Below are 17,518 nucleotides of genomic sequence, written 5' to 3'. Positions count from 1 at the left end.
CCACTGCAACACAAAACACATTTTTTCCCCTGACAGTGAGCTTGCATGATATTTAGCCTCTATATCTTAAAATACCACTTCAGGCTTACAAATGGCTTCTGATTGCAAGATCAGATTGTGTGTCCCTTGGAAGTAATTTATAAGACACAGAGAAATACGACATAAAGGATTGCCTTTGATCCTGTTACTCAGGGGTATTATCCAGATGCTTCTCAGTGCTGCCACCAGTCTGTTATTAATGCCAGTAACACAGCAGTGACACAGCCAGTTCTAAGCACGTCAGGTACAACATCATTCTCAACAGTAATCGCAGATATCCAGGCTTATTAAACCCCTGCGTTACAACTCGGAAGACTTAACTATAAAAACAGACTGCAAATTGGTACTAGTTTCTTTGGGAATTTATAAATGGCCAGATGCTAGATGATATAAGACAACAGGAATTCACTCTGCTGGAGTGTGAGAGCCCGGCGTTTGCAGGACTCGCTCCTTCTGAGGGCTTAAAGAAACCATTCGCTCCTCTCCTCATCCTGGGGCTGCTTTCTTAGATTTGGTGTTCCTTGGCTAATAGATACTGCAAGCTCTGCCCCTACCTGCTTCCTGTATCTTCTTGTTTATTCTTTGACATGGACACTGTTGGATTTAGGGACCCTAATATTGTTTAGGGCTGACATTGTTTCAAAAGCATGAACTTGACATCTGCATGGATCTCTATTTCAGAACAACTTTCTGGCAGATGTGGGTTTTTTATATTAACAGGTAGTCCGAAGTAGGCTCAATCCGAGGTATTGTGACTTGAACTATATATTCCTAGGCCCAACCTAGGAATTACTGAGACATGTGAGGTGGACCCATGTCGCTGGGCAAGCATTTAGCACTGGCAAAGCACTGTTAAAATACGTTAGCATTAATATTAATGATACATTCACTAAGTTGTTACTGTAAACATTCCTAGTGTCCACTTAGCTGTAAATAAACAAAGATGATGGGGAAGGACCATGTGATACCCTGCCTGCCATGGCTGTCTTCAGCATAAGGATTGTCATATAACCAGCAGGGAGAACTTGTACCAGCACCATCTGTCTGCAACAGTATTTAGATACCTTCAAAAAGCTAAGTGCTGATCACAGCTGATTAACTCAGCCCCTTGAAGGTTAAACTTTGTACTACCATGACCATTCAGACCACTGAAGGGAGCTCTTCCCTGACTGTGTAGCAGCGAGACAGCACTGACTGGTGAGCAGAGGCAAGGGTGTGATTGGTCCAAACCTAAGCAAGGCTCTTGGGTTAATAAAACTTAACTGGAATACACGCCTCTGTGCTCACCCAGGATCGTAGCACCAAGTCCATTAAAGAGTACCCTTTCCTGGCCTACACTTAGTAATGTATGCTGAGCTAGTAGCACGACTAGAAACAACAGAAGACAGCAGACACTGGGCAGTGGCAGTGATTGCCGGGGACAAGCCAGGTTGGGGAAGGTCCAGCGAGCCAAATCTCAGGCCTCTGAAGCTGACGGACAGTTCAAAGTTAGCCAGGACAGCAAAGAGAAAGGTGGCTAAAGCAGGGTAGTAGAGAGATAGCAAGAGAGGGTGGAGAACTAACAAATGCGGAAGGACCAGATGCTTCAAGGAGCTAGGACAGAGGACCTTCAGGCCTCTGTCACCAGAGAGCTAAGTGTGTAAGACCAAGGGTCTCTGATCCCAGCTATGACACTGGCCAGTGTTAAGGGCGACTGTCAAGGCCTGAAGAATGGAGATATACTAGATCAGTCCAGAGGCTGCAGCAGCAGCTGCAAACAAGGGCTCGGGGATCCTGGGTTCCTAGACCTGCCTAAAAGCCCCACCAGACCCAGGACAAGGAGTCCTGATCCTAGGGGCCTGCAACATGAGGAGGTAGCACTAATTCTTCTTCCTCCTGCTTGCTGCTGCTTCTCACCACTGCCAACCATGGGGTGAAATGAGCCACCAAAGCCAGCACTTGAAGAACTCCATTGTCTGCTCACATTGTGTATCCGGACAGCTAACCAGACCCTCAGGCAGTAGTTGGCAATACTGCTCTGTATAGCTACATCAATTATTTTTCAGGAATATGCCCAACAGACTTTCTTTCAGGTAATCGGATGGAGGCATTTTCTCAATCAAGGTTCTTCTTCCCAGAAAACTCTAGCTCAGTAGTGGCTCTCGGCCCTCTTAATGCTGTGACCCTTTGATGCAATTGTCTTGTTGTGGTAATTTACAACCATAAAATTATTTTTGTTGCTACCTCATAATTGTAATTCTGCTAGTGGTATGAATCATAATTCAAATATCTGTGTTTTCTGATCATCTCACGTGACCACTATCCACAGGTTGAAAACTGCTGGGCTACTCAAGGTAATAATTTCAAATGATAGAAGCTAGGGAGTCTGAGATCATCTGTGGCAGGTCCTATTTTAAGGCTGTAAGTTAGCTCATTAGCAACTTTGGTCCAAAGCTGAATAAACTTGAACTGGTAGATAAGCGTGCTACCAGCAAGGGACATTGGTTACAACTCTAAGGAGTGGCTTTGGGAATTATCCCATATTTCTAAGAGGCCATTTCAAACTACACTGGAACTGTGCTAAGAGCATATGAGCTCATAACTCTCTTGCAGACCAGCACATCCCTTCTTGAAACCTGAAGCAGCACTGACCTTAGTCAGAAGAGCACAAGCTGGCATTAGTGACCAATGAGAGGCGAACGGGCATGTAGCTATCCACGTTGTCAATACACTGCTGTCCAAAGAAACAGTATGTTTTATAAGATGTGTCTTTCTGAATCTCCCAAGGCTTCAAGGTTATGTAGACGTCATGCCAAAAGAAGTACATTAAGAGGAAAATTAATTTTTAATCTGCCACACACGTTCACAGTACTTCTTGATCTTGCTTTGTTTCTGGCAGGTATCTGCGATGTCTTAAGTCTCACAATGTTCACATTAGAAGAGCTGTGAATTTTAAATCATTTGCAAATAAATATTTTTGCCCACTTTCTTTTCTCCCTGCCAGAATCACAGATCTGTCCCAAAACCTTAGTTTCTGTTCCACTTGCACTGCAATGAGACTTTACTCCTGTGGCCAGCAGAGCTCGCCCCCCTGGGGCCACACGAGAATGCATGTAACCAGTAGGACGTTTTTCCTGAGCTTTGCTTGCTGTTAAATAATAGCATTCTGTGTCTAAGCCACTCGGTGAGTTAAAGACACCAGTATAGTGCGTGTGACCCTGTTGATTCAGCACAGACTATACCTACAGTTCTTACTACACTCAGCCAGGTAGAATGCACACATGCATGCAGCTACCCTCCACAGGAAACTGCAGTACCTGTGGAGAAAATGGATTGTGTAAGCGTTTGATTGTTGAAAGAATTGTCGGGAAGTTGAAAATCATTTTCCTGTAGTAGTAGTAAATGATGCGGAAGCTGCTGGGGTCAGCCTCCAAAAGCTTCACAAACCGCAGCCTTTCTAATAAGATTTGAGACGTGACTATGTGTGGAAGACACATCCCAGGGTCTTTAGGTCTTAGCATCGTGTGTTTTCATAAAAGCAGGTTACAAACACTGAACTAACACCACCCGAGTTCAAGTCCTTGCTTTCTTAGTTGGTGTGACCGCAGACAACTTGGCAACCTCATTGCTTTAGCCACTGCCATGCTGCTCTGAGATGACACCGTGACCGAGACAACTCTCGGAAAAGAATTTAATTGGGCTTTTTCCTACAGGTTCAGAGGTTTAGTTCATTATCGTCATGGTAAGGAATATGGCAGCTGTAGGCAGGTACTGGAGCATTAGCTGAGAGCTACATCCTGATTTGGAGGGAGGGAGGGAGGGAGGGAGGGAGGGAGGGAGGGAGGGAGGGAGGGAGGGAGGAGGGGAGGGGAGGGAGGGAGAGAGGGAGGGAGGGAGAGAGACTGAGACTAGGCTGGCATAAGCTTTTGAAACCTCAGAGTCTACCCCTAGTGACACACTTTTTCCAGCAAGGCCACACCCTACCCTAACAAGGTCACACCTCCTAATCCTTCTCAAATATTGACACTTTCTCATGATTAAACATTCAAATAAGCCAATGGGGGCCATTCCTATTCAAACCACTACATTCATTAACCCTGACTTTCCTCGTCTGTTAAATGGGAATAATAAATGCCTGTGTATTCGTAGTCTCAGTATTAAAGTCATCCATAGGGATGAATGCACTCAATGCACTGAGAGCTCATGGACTCTGTACATTTGAGTCATTGCTACCCTTGCGTCTAGCTGCTGCGGAAGGGGTTCATCTGTCCTGTAGATTCGAGGGAGTGAGCCCAACACTCCTGTAACATTGGTGATGGTTCTTGTCACCTAGAGTACAAACTCGGGGGTTTTAAGGAGTCAGGAAATGATGAAGGAGCACCTGGAGAGTGTGTTGGCCCATGGCTGATGAAGGCATGGCACACTTGGGAAGTGGGATTTGAGGGAGTAGGCAAGAGTGGTTTTTCCCGAGGTCTGCCTGTTGCAGAACAGTAACATTTATATCTAAGTAAGTTTCCAAGTTAAAGACATCAGTATAGCATGTGTGGCCCTGCTGGTTTAGCATGGCTCTCTTCCCAACTTGTGTTTCTCACCCTTCTCCTGGACCAGCCCTGATACCAGAGATTGGGTTCAGGGCTGTCGTCTCATCCTGTGTCTCTGTTCTGTTTCGAGATGCAATAAAGCATTGGCCATAATCAACTCAGGAGGTTTGTTTTGTCCCATTCTTTGCAGTCTATTGTCTAAGATTAATGTCAAGGCAGGAACTGAAGAAGAGGCTTTGAGGGAGAGTTTCTTTCATGCTTCTTCAGTCTCCATGGCTTGCTCAGCTTGCTGTCATATACAGCCCAGGTATCAGCCGAGGCCTAACATCACCAACAGTGGGCTGGGCTTTCCAGATCAACAGGGAATGGCCCCAAAGACCTGCCTACAGGCCAAACTAACTAAGAACAATGGCTCAATTGGCATTCCCTCTTCCTGGGTAACTCCAGTTGGTGTCATTGATATACACTAACCAGCACAGGCCCGAGAACTTTCCTTTCCTGTTACATCCCCTTACAGTGTTCTTACCTGTACATCCATGGCCCCTCTGCTATGCATAGCCTAGAACCAAGAGAAGGAAGGTAGAAATGGCAAGGAGAGGCACAGAGGAGGGCACAGGGCTAATCGATGTGACCAGGCGAGGAATTCCTCTGGTAGGCCAGCTGGAGGGCACACCTATGAGGGACTGAGGGAAGAGGCGACAAGGCTCAGGGTGCCAGGGAGCAAATGGTTTAATCCTAATTGGAAGAGCGGTTCTCTGTGAAGTCAGGCCATTTTCAATGTACTCACATTTGAACAAACTAACAGATACCACCCATGTCTTAGATGAAAGTTTGCTTTCTGTACCTTTGAAAGAATGAACCAAGAGTTTAAGAGTTTTCACTCGGGGCTGGGGATTTAGCTCAGTGGTAGAGCGCTTACCTAGGAAGCGCAAGGCCCTGGGTTCGGTCCCCAGCTCCGAAAAAAGAACCAAAAAAAAAAAAAAAAAAAAAAAGAGTTTTCACTCAAAGAATTAAGAGAATGTTAGGGCTGAAAGGAGAACATGAGTCCATCTTATCCGTTTTCAAACATAATGCCAATGGATACATGAAAGACTTTGCTGTGGTCAGAGCTGGTCAGCAGCCATTGAAGCAAGAACAGAAGCACCCTGGCTTCCAAAACAATGAGTGGGTGGGTGGCTATCTGTCGGTGTGTATTTTGAGGAGAAGGGGACAGAGAGCTTTCACATCATCGAAAGCCTATGCCAGAATTTCCATACTAGGAGATTGTGGTAGATAAGAATGTATAAGGGTGGGGTTGGGGATTTAGCTCAGTGGTAGAGCGCCTGCCTAGCAACCACAAGGCCTTGGGTTCGGTCCCCAGCTCTGAAAAAAAGAAAAAAGAAAAAGAAAAAAAAAAAGAATGTATAAGGGTTGGACTGGGTTTTATTGTTTCTGGGCTCTGAACCCCCTTTTCCTGTGCCACTCAGCCAGACTAAATGCCTTGTAGGTCACCCCATAATGGCATCCGCAGACACTAAGACTCTCCCTCGGGCCATGATCCTGAGCTACAAGCTGTAAGAGCAGACCTAAGGGATTTCCACAGCTTCTACAGAACCAGCCTGTGTTGGCTGTGGAGCCAAGGGAACTGGGCTTGTCTTCATGAAGTTCCTTTGGATAAAAATTACAACCATGCATGACTTTCACCCATTTGAAAACCTTCTCGCAAAGCTCGCTGGTGTTTTTATCTGTAGAAGTTTTAGGTGGAAGACTTTAAGCATGCAGTGCCAGCAGCAGCCTTATTAATATTGGTGGTAATTGTATGACAAAATTATAGCTATTAAGTATTCCATGCCACCATTATCATTAGTTATGATTATAATAATTTGAGAAGTTGAAGGATTATGCAATATTACATTACCTCGTTACTGGATATTCTTGCATCTTTTGGCATACGAGGCAAAAGGCCTTCCTCTCTCAGTGGCCAGATATTTGAACAGTAAGCAGCATATTTATCCAGCCACTACCACTTCCAGCCCTGTATCATGACCCCTCACAGCTCCAAGAGACTGCCTCCCAAGGCCACCCTGAAAAGCTTTGCCACTCTGTTAGCTGTCTGTATCATAATTCGCTCATAACCTGGCCATAATTGTTAGAGCTTTTCTTGAAAAGCAAGTGTTCTGGAAACTATTCTTGTGCCACTGATTCTTTTTTTTTTTTCATTCCAAAGAGATCTGCAGACCTTAGGCAACTGCATGCCCCATCTCTTTGTAATGTGAAACATTGTTCTCTCCCAGGCTGGTAATATCTGTCCAGGTTAACCCTGTGTCAGCTCAGGTTGAGACATGGCTTGGATAATGCCCTATTGTGTGTTGCTTTGCCTCTTTGGGATAATTGAAGCTGAAGTTTTACTTATCCTGCATCTGAACACTAATGAAAAGACAGAGGACTGTGTTTTTAAGGAAAGGATCTCAACTAAGTAATTGCCACTGCAGTGTTCTACGGAAACAGAAAATTCAAGGGCATACTTACTTGTTGATACAGAGTCTAATTGGATAGCCCAGGCTAGCCTCGTACTCACCATATAGACCGTTTGAACTCATGATCATGCTTCCTCAAGCCCTGCATAGTGTTTTAAAGACTTACAAAACTCCATCACGGGCTGATGGATCAGCGAGTAAAGGTGCCTGCCTCCAAGTCCAACAACCTTAGCTCAGCCCCAGAGATGTATGCACGTGATGGAAGGCCACCATCCTCTGCATCACTATCACCTCACAGACAGCGGAGAAATGCTCACAAGCCCATGCAGGCATGCACATGCACACACATGTCATATGTCAATAAAATGTTTTAAAGTGAATTTTGTTTAAAAAATATTTAGTACACAATCCATGGGAATGTCTTCCAGCTTTTAGGTCTATTTTTTTTAATTGGTTAAGTATTGGTCCTGTCAACCTTTCCACTTTGCAAGACCATAGCGTTACCTATACAGTTTATGCTCAAGAACCATGTGTGTCCAAGTTATTAAACACACACACACACACACACACACACACACACACAATGTTTTGAGTAAGTTGAAGATTTTTGTGTTAGTCTATACTCATAACTATCCTGGGACATATGTGACCACATCTGATACACATTTGACTTAGAATACTAGAAAATCCATGAACAGTAGTTCTGAAGTCTTCTATGTAGAAGTCAGAATGCTCCATGGCAATCAGTCTTCCAAGCTCTTATGAAATATAAGTTAATCGTTGGAATGATTATGTTTTTTAAACATTCCTACATCTTTGGCTTCATTACACCAATCAAAATATCCTGGAAAATGTCCCTTTATGCAGTGAAGATTTTTGTATTTTATTTGAATTACATGTAGACTTTTAAATAGCTTGCAGATTCTCTGGTTGCTCAAATAACTTCAAGAGCCATTTGTCATTGGTATCCAAGATATATTTTCAGTCTTCACAAATTAAATCAGATTTCATAAGGAGTGATGTCAAGTATATTCTTGGTAATCTATTGTCTTCTCTGTGTCTCTTGTTTTCCTCCCATGGCTGTTTCATAATTTTCACTATGAAGTTGAATGCCTACCATATCCTCTTACCAAGTCTGAGGGTGGAGAACACGTGTCTGGATGTACCCCAATGCTTAGTGTAATAACAGCTCTGCCTGCAGCATTTCAACCTTACGGTTGTGAAGAAATGAAACCCATTTGCTAGAAACTGAACTTGTAATTTTTGCTTTTATTCTGGGTCAGCAATATGTGCTAACACCTTCTAGAGATGCTGGAACTCAGCAGCCCAGTTTCAATCAGCCACTCCATCACTTGGACAACCAACCAAGATGCTACCAGGGGCTATGTTGCTGGAATGTGTTGGATATCGGTTTCTGATAAGTAATGCTAGCAATTTCACACATTACTGTTCAGTAGGCTTTGCATTCGATGACCTTGCCCAGCTCTAGGCCAATGTGAACATGCAGAGCATGTATACCATAGGTTAGATTGGCATGTTCAGTCTGGACAGTGTATTGTATACATTCAGCAATGCATGGGATTTTCGATTCGTGATGGATTTATCAGATCATAAATCATCCTTAATAAAGAGGCATCAGTAACTTGCCCCAGATCACACAAGTGACAAATGCCAGAACCAAAAGGTTTTATTCTGCTCCCTTCAAAGGCCATAGTGTCCTGCTGTGTTCTGATGCTTTTTTTTTTTTTTTACTCTTTTCTGTCCCTGTTGACTTTCTCCCTTTTTCTTATTTATCTAATCATGGTTAAATACATATCATAAAGTAAAATATGTTAACCATTTTAAAACACATGGTTAGTTAGCATTCACTCACGTTCACATTCATTCATTCACATTCACTCATTGCCACAACCTACATCCAGAATAGTCTCGTCTGAATGGTTGAGTACCAAGAACATAAAGAGATGAAAATATTTTTTTTCTTCTGGTTTTCATTTTAAGGAAGTGCCTCAAACCCTCAGAGTAAGAGTTTATGATGTGGAAATAGCTAATCCTTTTCAACCCATCTCTCTTTTCCTTCCATCGACACCCGGTAGGCCTTGCTGTGGGGAGTCCCAACAGAAACTGTGACTGGGGCCCTGGCAGGACAGCTTCTCTTTAGTGTCTGATCTTGACTATCCCGGGACCTTACACAAGCAGAATCCCAGGGAGTCTGATCTTTAGTGACTCCCTCAATTCATGATCTTTAGTGACTCCCTGGATTTGCTTAGCATAATGCCCTTAAGATACGTCTGTGCCGGGTTGGGGAGGGCTCCTTGGATAACAGCACTTGCAGTCAGATCTTGAGAATGTTTTCATTTCTCAGGAGAACACCTGACACAGGGTCCAAATGATTTCACTTCCAGCTCAGTCTGTTTGTTGAAGATCCATTTTAGGGAAGAAATGAGTCTTACATCCAGTGACCAGAAACCCAGACTAGGTGTTTCCTAAGTAGTATTCTATCTTAGGAAAACAGACAGATTGGAAATTAATCTTGTTTATATTCTTAGCTTCATCTACTATGTAAGTGGGTTATACATGGAATATCTTACATTGGAGCTGCAAAGCACCCTACGGGGCCTCCAGCAGACCCTCAGGAGAAAGCTGTGTGAGAACCAAACTCTAGAATGGTAGTCTAAACAAAGCACCAGGAGGGAACCAGCAGGTGGGGGCTGTGCAGTGCCTTTCTGACCCACCAAAGGTTGTGGGTGGACTCAGTGCTCCTGTATTTATATTGACGTGAAGATGCAGCTTAAGTAATACTAATGTGCTAAATGCAGTTGATTTTTAAAGGAAAATTTCACGAGGACTTTTTTGGAATATTAAAATTTCGCTTAAGCATTTAAAATTTTGTATTGCACCTTAGCAAAGAGTTACAGAATAGTAGGAGCAGTGCTATCTGGTTACCATAGTATCACCAGGGCACAGTGCTTGAGAAAATGATTGATGTCATTTTATGGACTATGCACTGCAGGCCCTGGAACTGTGGCCATCTGGCTCTGGTGGTCTTATGCATTGATCTACAGCAGAACCCCTGGTCCCAGCCACTAGAGGGCAGTACTGTGCTCCACACCTTCGGTGACAATGAGAAATGTTTTTCTTTGTAATTTTATTTTTCTTGGATGTTTTATGTATTTACATTTCAAATGTTATCCCCTTTCCCCCCTTTCCTATACACTCTGCTTCTATGAGGGCGCTCCCATTCCCACCCACCCACTCCCACTTCAACCCCCTGGCATTCCCCTACACTGGGGAAATGAGCCTTCAGAGGACCAAGGGCTTCTCCTCCTATTGATGCTGGACAGTGCCATCCTCAGCTATATTTGTGGCTGGAGTCATGGGTCCCTCCATGTGTACTCATTGGTTGGTGGTTTAGGAGAAATGTCTACAGGAGTTTCCAAATGTGGGGATGGATTTAGGGGAGGCAAAGTCACTCCAGAGAAGAATAACTGGCACATTGGAGAAATATAACAATAACATTTCTAAGTCAATAAACCTATAAAACAGTAACTAATATTTAGTAAAAAGATCAATCTTTCTTCTTCATCTGACACCCGCCTGCCTGCCCCTTCCCTCTACTGCACAAATCTCAGCTTTCTCTCTTGCATTCAGCAAATGTGTTGCTTAGCTGTTTATACAATTCCTCTGAATATGGAGAATCGAGTGTTCACTCCAAGTGTTATAAAGGACAGAAACTTAGTCTGGGCACCAAATGACAGAACAGACATTTATTACCATGGAAAACAAAACATGGAAAGAAAAGAACAAACCAAAAAGAAGGAAACAGGAGGAATCAACTAACCCCTCTCTGTTTAAATACCTGAACAGAGAGAGGGTCATTTTCCTGATCTCAGTGTTACCAGAGAAATTGAGCAATGTTAGTGGCTATAAGGGACAAACTACAGGATAGATAGAAGAAAAGGATGGCAAGTGCCCAAAAGAGAGCATACCTCACCCCCACCCCTTGCCCTGCTCACAGCAGCTAAGTCACAAGGGGCAAAAGGTGGGAGCAACCAAATGTCTCTCGGTGAATGAGGATACACTGAACTGGAGGAAGCACACAGCAGCACACAGTGGCGCACAGCAGCACACAGCAGTGCACAGCAGCACACAAAAGAACAGCAGCACACAAAAGAACAGCAGCACACAGTAGCACACAGCAGCACAGCAGCACACAGCAGTGCACAGCAGCACACAGCAGCACAGCAGCACACAGCAGCACAACAGCACAGCACCACACAGCGGCGCACAGCAGCACACAAAAGGCACACAGCAACACAGCGGCGCACAGCAGCACACAAAAGGCACACAGCAGCACAGCAGCACACTGCAGTGCACAGCAGCGCACAACAGCAAACAGCAGCACAGCAGCGCACAGCAGCACACAGCAGCACAGCAGTGCACAGCAGCACACAGTGGCACACAGCAGCACACAGCAGCAGCACAGCAGCACACAGCAGTGCACAGCAGCACACAGCAGCAAACAGCAACACAGCAGCGCACAGTAGCACAGCAGTGCACAGCAGCTCACAGCAGTTCACAGCAGCACACAGCGGCGCACAGCAGCACACAGCAGCACACAGCAGCACATAGCAGCACAGCGGCGCACAGTGGCACACAGCAGCCCAGCAGCACACAGTAGCACACAGCAGCACACAGCACCACAGCAGCACAGCAGCACACAGCAGCACAGCAGTGCACAATAGCACAGCAGTGCACAGTAGCACACAGTAGCACAGCAGCACACAACAGCGCACAGCAGCACAGCAGCACAGCAGCACACAGCAGCATACCACTCGGCCTTGATACAGGAAGAAGCTCTATTGATACCGTAACTCACCTGCCTGCCCTTTTATTTTGTGTGTGGATGGTATACAGATGGTGAAGTGGGTTGCTAAGTGTGTGTGTGCACATATTTGTGTGAGATTAGCTGTAGGAATGTGTATACCACTGCAGAGGTGTGACAGCCGTGAGCGTGGGTCCCCACACTCTGTGTTATTTGAGACAGGGTCTCTCTTGTTCTTCACCACTATGTACACCAGGCCAGCTGGCCAGCAAACTTCCAGAGGTTCTTTGGCCTTGCAACTTCTCATCTCCCCATAGGAACACAAGAATTATAGGCCTCATGCAATGTGTCTGCCTTTTATGTGGTGCTAGGGAAGGAAACTTTGGTTCTCACCACCCAGAAGCCTAAACCAGTTTCTGAAGTGACAAATGGGACAGCTGCGTAATTATCGTCCTAGAAGCTGTCCCATGCCCGAGGTACCAGGGCACACATCTAGATCTGCAGTTCTCAACCCTGTCACCTGCAACCCTTTTGGGGATCCAACATCCCTTTCCTGGGGGACACCCATCAGATATCCTGTGTATCATAAATGCATTATGATTCATAACAGTAGCAGAATTACAGTGAGGTAGCAATGAAATAATTTTATGGTTGGGGGTCACCACAACAGGAGGAACTGTATTAAAGGGTTGGGCCACAGCATTAGGAGGGTTGAAAACCACTGTTGTAGACCCTTACTTGACTAAGAACTGTTTTAAGGCTGGAGTCAGACCAAATGGAGGTTATGAAGGCTGTCATTATGTCCTCATCACCAGTTCCTGTCCTTTGCATATCTTTAGTGCAGGATGAGAAAATCGCTGTCCCTAATAAGAACGAAGCTTGAAGTTCCTAATTATTAATGGAAGACTATTTTAAGGCTTGATGTTATGGTCATATCCCAAAGGAGGTCACAAAAGGGGCCTCCCGCCAATGGATAGTAACCAGTCCTCAGGCTGTGAAGCTCCCAAAGCCATTCTGACAAATACGCCCTTTTCTCTTCCAGGTCATGGGAAGAAGGCAAGGTGCTCATCTTTGATGACTCTTTTGAGCATGAGGTTTGGCAGGATGCCTCGTCTTTCCGGCTGATATTTATTGTGGATGTGTGGCACCCCGAGCTGACCCCTCAGCAGAGGCGTAGCCTTCCTGCAATTTGAAAGGCATCAACACAGACTCGGTTGCTCTCCAGGGAGGCCGCCTTTCCAGTTCCTTTTGGGTGTGCAGATAGAAGCTCAAGTGCCATGACTCTTCACCCCCTTGCCTTGCAGCTGAAGAGCTCTAAGGTTCCTTCTGGATTAGAACTCACTGGAGGGAGTATTTGCCTTCCTGCAATTCATTTAGGAGCCCCCTTGCTTCATGGCACCCAGAACTGGTGCCTGGATTGAAGGGGAATACTTGGTTGTGTTGTCTACATAGCTGGCCAAAGATATTTTTCTACATAGACTAGTGTCTACATCAATGTACATGGAGGATATACTATATATAGAAACTGTGAATGAGTCACTCTAGTTTGTAATTTTTCTATGCAGTTATATTTTTCTAAGTAGCTAAACTATTCTGTCACCACATACCCCCACGTTTTCATTGACTTTAATGACAAGAAGTATAAATTCTTTACTTCTAACTGTTAAGTGGTAATTTTCCTGGTAAATTCAGACATCTCCCTTTTGGAAAAAGAAAGCCATGTATGAAGAAAAGGACTTTGTTTTCCTAACATAAATGGGAAGTTATACCGGGATGCGTGAACTGTGCCAACACTTGCCCTTGAGTCTACCTGTGTATCTTCATTTATGCTGAGTGTCTTCCTTTTTCTCTGTGCTAATAATAGGAAGCTCTTGTTGATAAAATACCACAGATATTGGAGCTTGGAGAGAAAAATATTACATGGGAGTGAAACCTCCTGCTCAAGATCATGGGCCCAGACAGCCTGGTCCCTTAGCCTTCTGTATACAAGGCCTGGACTCTCCAGTGTCTGCGTACTGTAGATCCACTAGAGTGTCAAGAAGACGGCCTCTTGGACTCTGAGAGTCTCTTCACTATTTTATCCATGTAGGAATTGTAGCATAGGAGGTGCTCAGCAAACCTAGCATCCTAGGTGGTCGAGCATGCTTGATTATGAATTTGCAGTGCTTTTCCGTCTTCCTCCCTCAAAATCATGTCAGCCATCTCACTATATTTTGAAACAGCGTTTTATGGGCGTGTTTGATTTGAGCGCTACCCATGTCTGAGAAAGAGCAGGAGAAAGTCATCTTGCTCCTCAAGATGATCATTAGTGAAGCATGGCTGCATTTTATTTTCTATTTTCAAATTAAGGATAACTCAAACTTTAGAATGTAATGACATTCATACACTGATCACTTCTGCAGAAATGGCTGGAATTCCAGCCACACAGGTAGATAAAATGGAGATGCGGGCTTTTGAACCAATGTCAAAAGAAGCAGCTTTGTGTACCTCATTGAAAGAGCCATTCATTAGAAATTGATCTTTTCCCTTTTAGCTTAAGGACGGCTCTTAGTAGGAAAGTTTACAAAATGTGTCCATTCTTAAAATAGGCACTTGTTCCCTCTTTTGCCAGTGTTCAAAAATTCCTCTAAAACAGATGGCAAAGGCATGGGGGAATACCCAATCCTTACCAAATTCTAGAAAAGAAAACAAATTCTCAGACAAAAGAAAAAGGTTATTTGTGTTCTTCAATATTTATTAAACAGAGGAACTCACTGACAAAAGGCAATTCAATCCAGTGTTCATGAAGTAACCCTTGGTTACCTGCTGGGTTTGGTTCTCCTATATATTACATACACATAACGAAATGCAAACCATATGTTCTCATTGTTAAACTATCACCTTACATTCATGTAATAAAATGGTAGAAATGAGTGAAAATTAGCTTTTAACTTAGTAATTATAACATGTTTTTTAAAATATGGTCATTACAGCAGGATTCTAAATATTGCCTTGTGAAAAGCCAGAAGTACCATTACTATTACAAGTGTTGGCAGTAACTGACTCCAACAGCATTTTGAGTACTTGGATCCCACGTTTATCTTATAAACACAAGCAATAAACAATTTTCCAATTCACTTTAATTTTTCCTTTCTCTTGTGTCATAAGAAAAGAATTTCCATCCATGTCTTGGTAGATATTTTTGAAGGTTCTTATTTTATGATTCAAAAGGTCTATACAAAGTGAATTGGTGTATTTTATATACTATGATGCCATTGTTTGGGAAATACTTTAAATTCTGTTTCGATTTTACTTCTTCAAGGTTGGAACATAAAAATAGCTTCTGTTACTATTCTCTGCCAGTAGAAAAAAAATGATAAAACAGTAGATCAACAAAGGAGTATAAATCTAGGCTGTAGCTCGGGGCTCAGGGGTAGAACACTTGCCTGACAGGACAAGGTCCTGGGTTTGATCTTCAGCACTGGAGGGATACAGGGAAGACAGAGGAACAGGGAGACAGAGAAAGAAAGACAAAGGAAAAAGAGAAGGGGTGAGGAGGAGAAGGGTAGGAAGGAACAGGGAAAGAGACAGAGAGGAAGAGGCGGGAATAGAGGAAGGGAGACAGGAAGAGAGCAAAGGGCAGGAATAAGAGAAGAGAAACGAAGAGAAGGAAGTGGTCACAATTAGCAATGTTGTTTGCGTGTTTATGGATGGAAGTAAGTAGAATTGGTTTCCTGTTTTCTTTAGGATGTTTAGGGTGTAAGTCAACCTACCAAATGCTTAAAATGTAAAGTATTTTAATAAGTGTTATTAATTAAAATTTTTGACATTAAGCACTCTGGTCATATTAGTAAGTGTTGTCTTTGTCAGAGAGTTGGCTAGGGAATAAGATACCTACGTATACTCAACTGGCCTTGGGAAACATGACACAGATAAAATATCCTACCCTATGATGTTTTCCGACTTCCTTTGAGTGGGGACTGGGGTCCATTTCTCAGGAGAATGGATAAGGAAATAGGTTGTCTTTGGCATTTCATCTTGCATTCTTGGTCCTCTTTAGCTTGGTACTTACATGCTGAGCCATCCTTAAGTGTCTTCCTGTGAGATTTGACTCCCTGCCCCCTCAGAGCCTTTCTCCACAGGTAATGGGAGGGTTGGGACAAAGTGACTTATTTGCTAGCACTTTTTTTTTTTTTTTTTTTTTTTGGCCATAGTAACCCAAGAACTAACTTAAATGGACTCATCAGTCACAATGACACAATGAGTTGCCTCCTCTCTGTAGCCATGCCTACAGGAAATCACTTTGTTATGATGAAGCAGTCATTCTTTTCACACTGCCCCGTGTCTTCTTAAAAAAAAAAAAAAAAACACGGTTCATGAAGTCAGCTGAAGTCCTGACAAACACCATGATGTCAAAATCATTCTTGCGGGATAGATATGTAAATTAAAAACGTTGTGAATAGCCAGACCTGCGAGATCACGCCCTTAGGCTGAGCACACTTAGATGCTGGTGATGAGGTCAGAAAATAAGTCAGTACAACTGGAAATTATAGTAGCTACAGTTGCCTGGGGTTCGGGACTACTTTAAGCTTGCTGACTGACAACGTCTGCACAGTTTAACTCTGTTGTATTTATTTGGGAATGCATTCATCTTACTTCGCAAAGCCTGGAGAGAGTTCCTGTGTGAATCCTTAGAGCGATGTATATGCGGCTAATTTAGGTTCCCCCCCCCCTTTTTAAGTAGATTTGCTGCCATAAATAGGAGGGGAGGGAGAATCCTTTTTACATAAATGCCTTTCTTCATCCCCCCACCATCCCTCACTAAAACATAAATTAATTAGTTACATTTTAAAAGCATCTCTCAGATCCTTGTCCAGTGTGGGCTGCCCAGACCAATGGCTGCTGACAGTCATGGCTGGGCCTGGAATGGAGGACGTCATATCAAGCAGAGCACACATGTCTGGAGGTCAGTGGCACAGGCTTGCTAGGTGGCTGCTCCACTGGAGGAGTCGCATGATGCTGGCTCAGTCCAGAGCCAGCAGTGGCTGGGTGTTCTCGTTTTCCCCCTTCTCTTCATGTTTCAAGGTCCCAGCTTCTACCACGGACTGAGATCTAATGAGAGAGAGAGAGAGAGAGAGAAAGAGAGAGAGAGGAGACGCACACAGTCACAGACAGTCCATGTTGTGATTCCCCTGGAAAATCCAAGCATGTAAGATAGCTACTTAGTACTTCCTGTTTGGTACCTGTTTTCCACACACCACTTTATTTATTTCTTTCCTTTATCTTTCGGAAGATTGAACCTGGTCATTCTGAGACTCTTTCCTTCTCTTGAATTTGATCCATACCTTTTTGCTGTAATAAACCACAGCTGTGAGTGTAACATTTTGTCAATGTTTCCATCTATCGAATAAAAATAAAAGCATTCCCATAAATGCAAAAACAAAAACAAAAGCGCAAACACTGTTTTGTGTGTCTTTGGTGGCTGTCTAACGCTTCTTCACAGGTATGATCTTACCACTTTTGCAACCCTGAGAAATGGCGATACAGTCTCCATTTTCAAGTGCTGAAGACAAACTAAGGGATTGATAGAGAAACAGCTTAGAGGGAAAAGCAATATCACAAGATGATGAACAGGATCTGCGGAGGATCAGCTCTGCCCTGGAAGCTCTGTGACTGCAGAGCCGCTTTGATGATCCTAA

The 17,518-nt window shown here is 43.8% G+C and overlaps 2 protein-coding genes across 10 annotated transcripts in view; one reads left to right on the top strand and one right to left on the bottom strand.

Annotated features, from left to right (window-relative positions):
• The window catches only part of Asph (aspartate-beta-hydroxylase), a 212,298-nt gene extending 195,028 nt beyond the window's left edge, over positions 1-17,270 (top strand). For 5 of the 7 annotated variants that reach the window (XM_087548657.1, XM_087548654.1, XM_087548658.1 and 2 more), the window contains one exon: positions 12,883-17,270. In XM_087548657.1, the coding sequence (XP_087404783.1) occupies positions 12,883-13,033 (151 nt within the window). In that variant the 3' untranslated portion in view covers positions 13,034-17,270. The remainder of the gene's footprint in view (positions 1-12,882) is intronic. The other 2 variants (NM_001401939.1, XM_087548665.1) reach the window with 2 other exon arrangements.
• The window catches only part of Clvs1 (clavesin 1), a 195,906-nt gene continuing 192,941 nt past the window's right edge, over positions 14,554-17,518 (bottom strand). For all 3 annotated transcript variants that reach the window (NM_001108969.2, NM_001428688.1, NM_001428689.1), the window contains one exon: positions 14,554-16,931. In NM_001108969.2, the coding sequence (NP_001102439.1) occupies positions 16,844-16,931 (88 nt within the window). In that variant the 3' untranslated portion in view covers positions 14,554-16,843. The remainder of the gene's footprint in view (positions 16,932-17,518) is intronic.

This window comes from Rattus norvegicus, chromosome 5 (genome assembly GCF_021556685.1).
Source record: "Rattus norvegicus strain SHRSP/BbbUtx chromosome 5, alternate assembly SHRSP_T2T, whole genome shotgun sequence".
NCBI lineage: Eukaryota > Metazoa > Chordata > Mammalia > Rodentia > Muridae > Rattus > Rattus norvegicus.
This window is presented reverse-complemented; position numbering and strand designations above follow the sequence as displayed.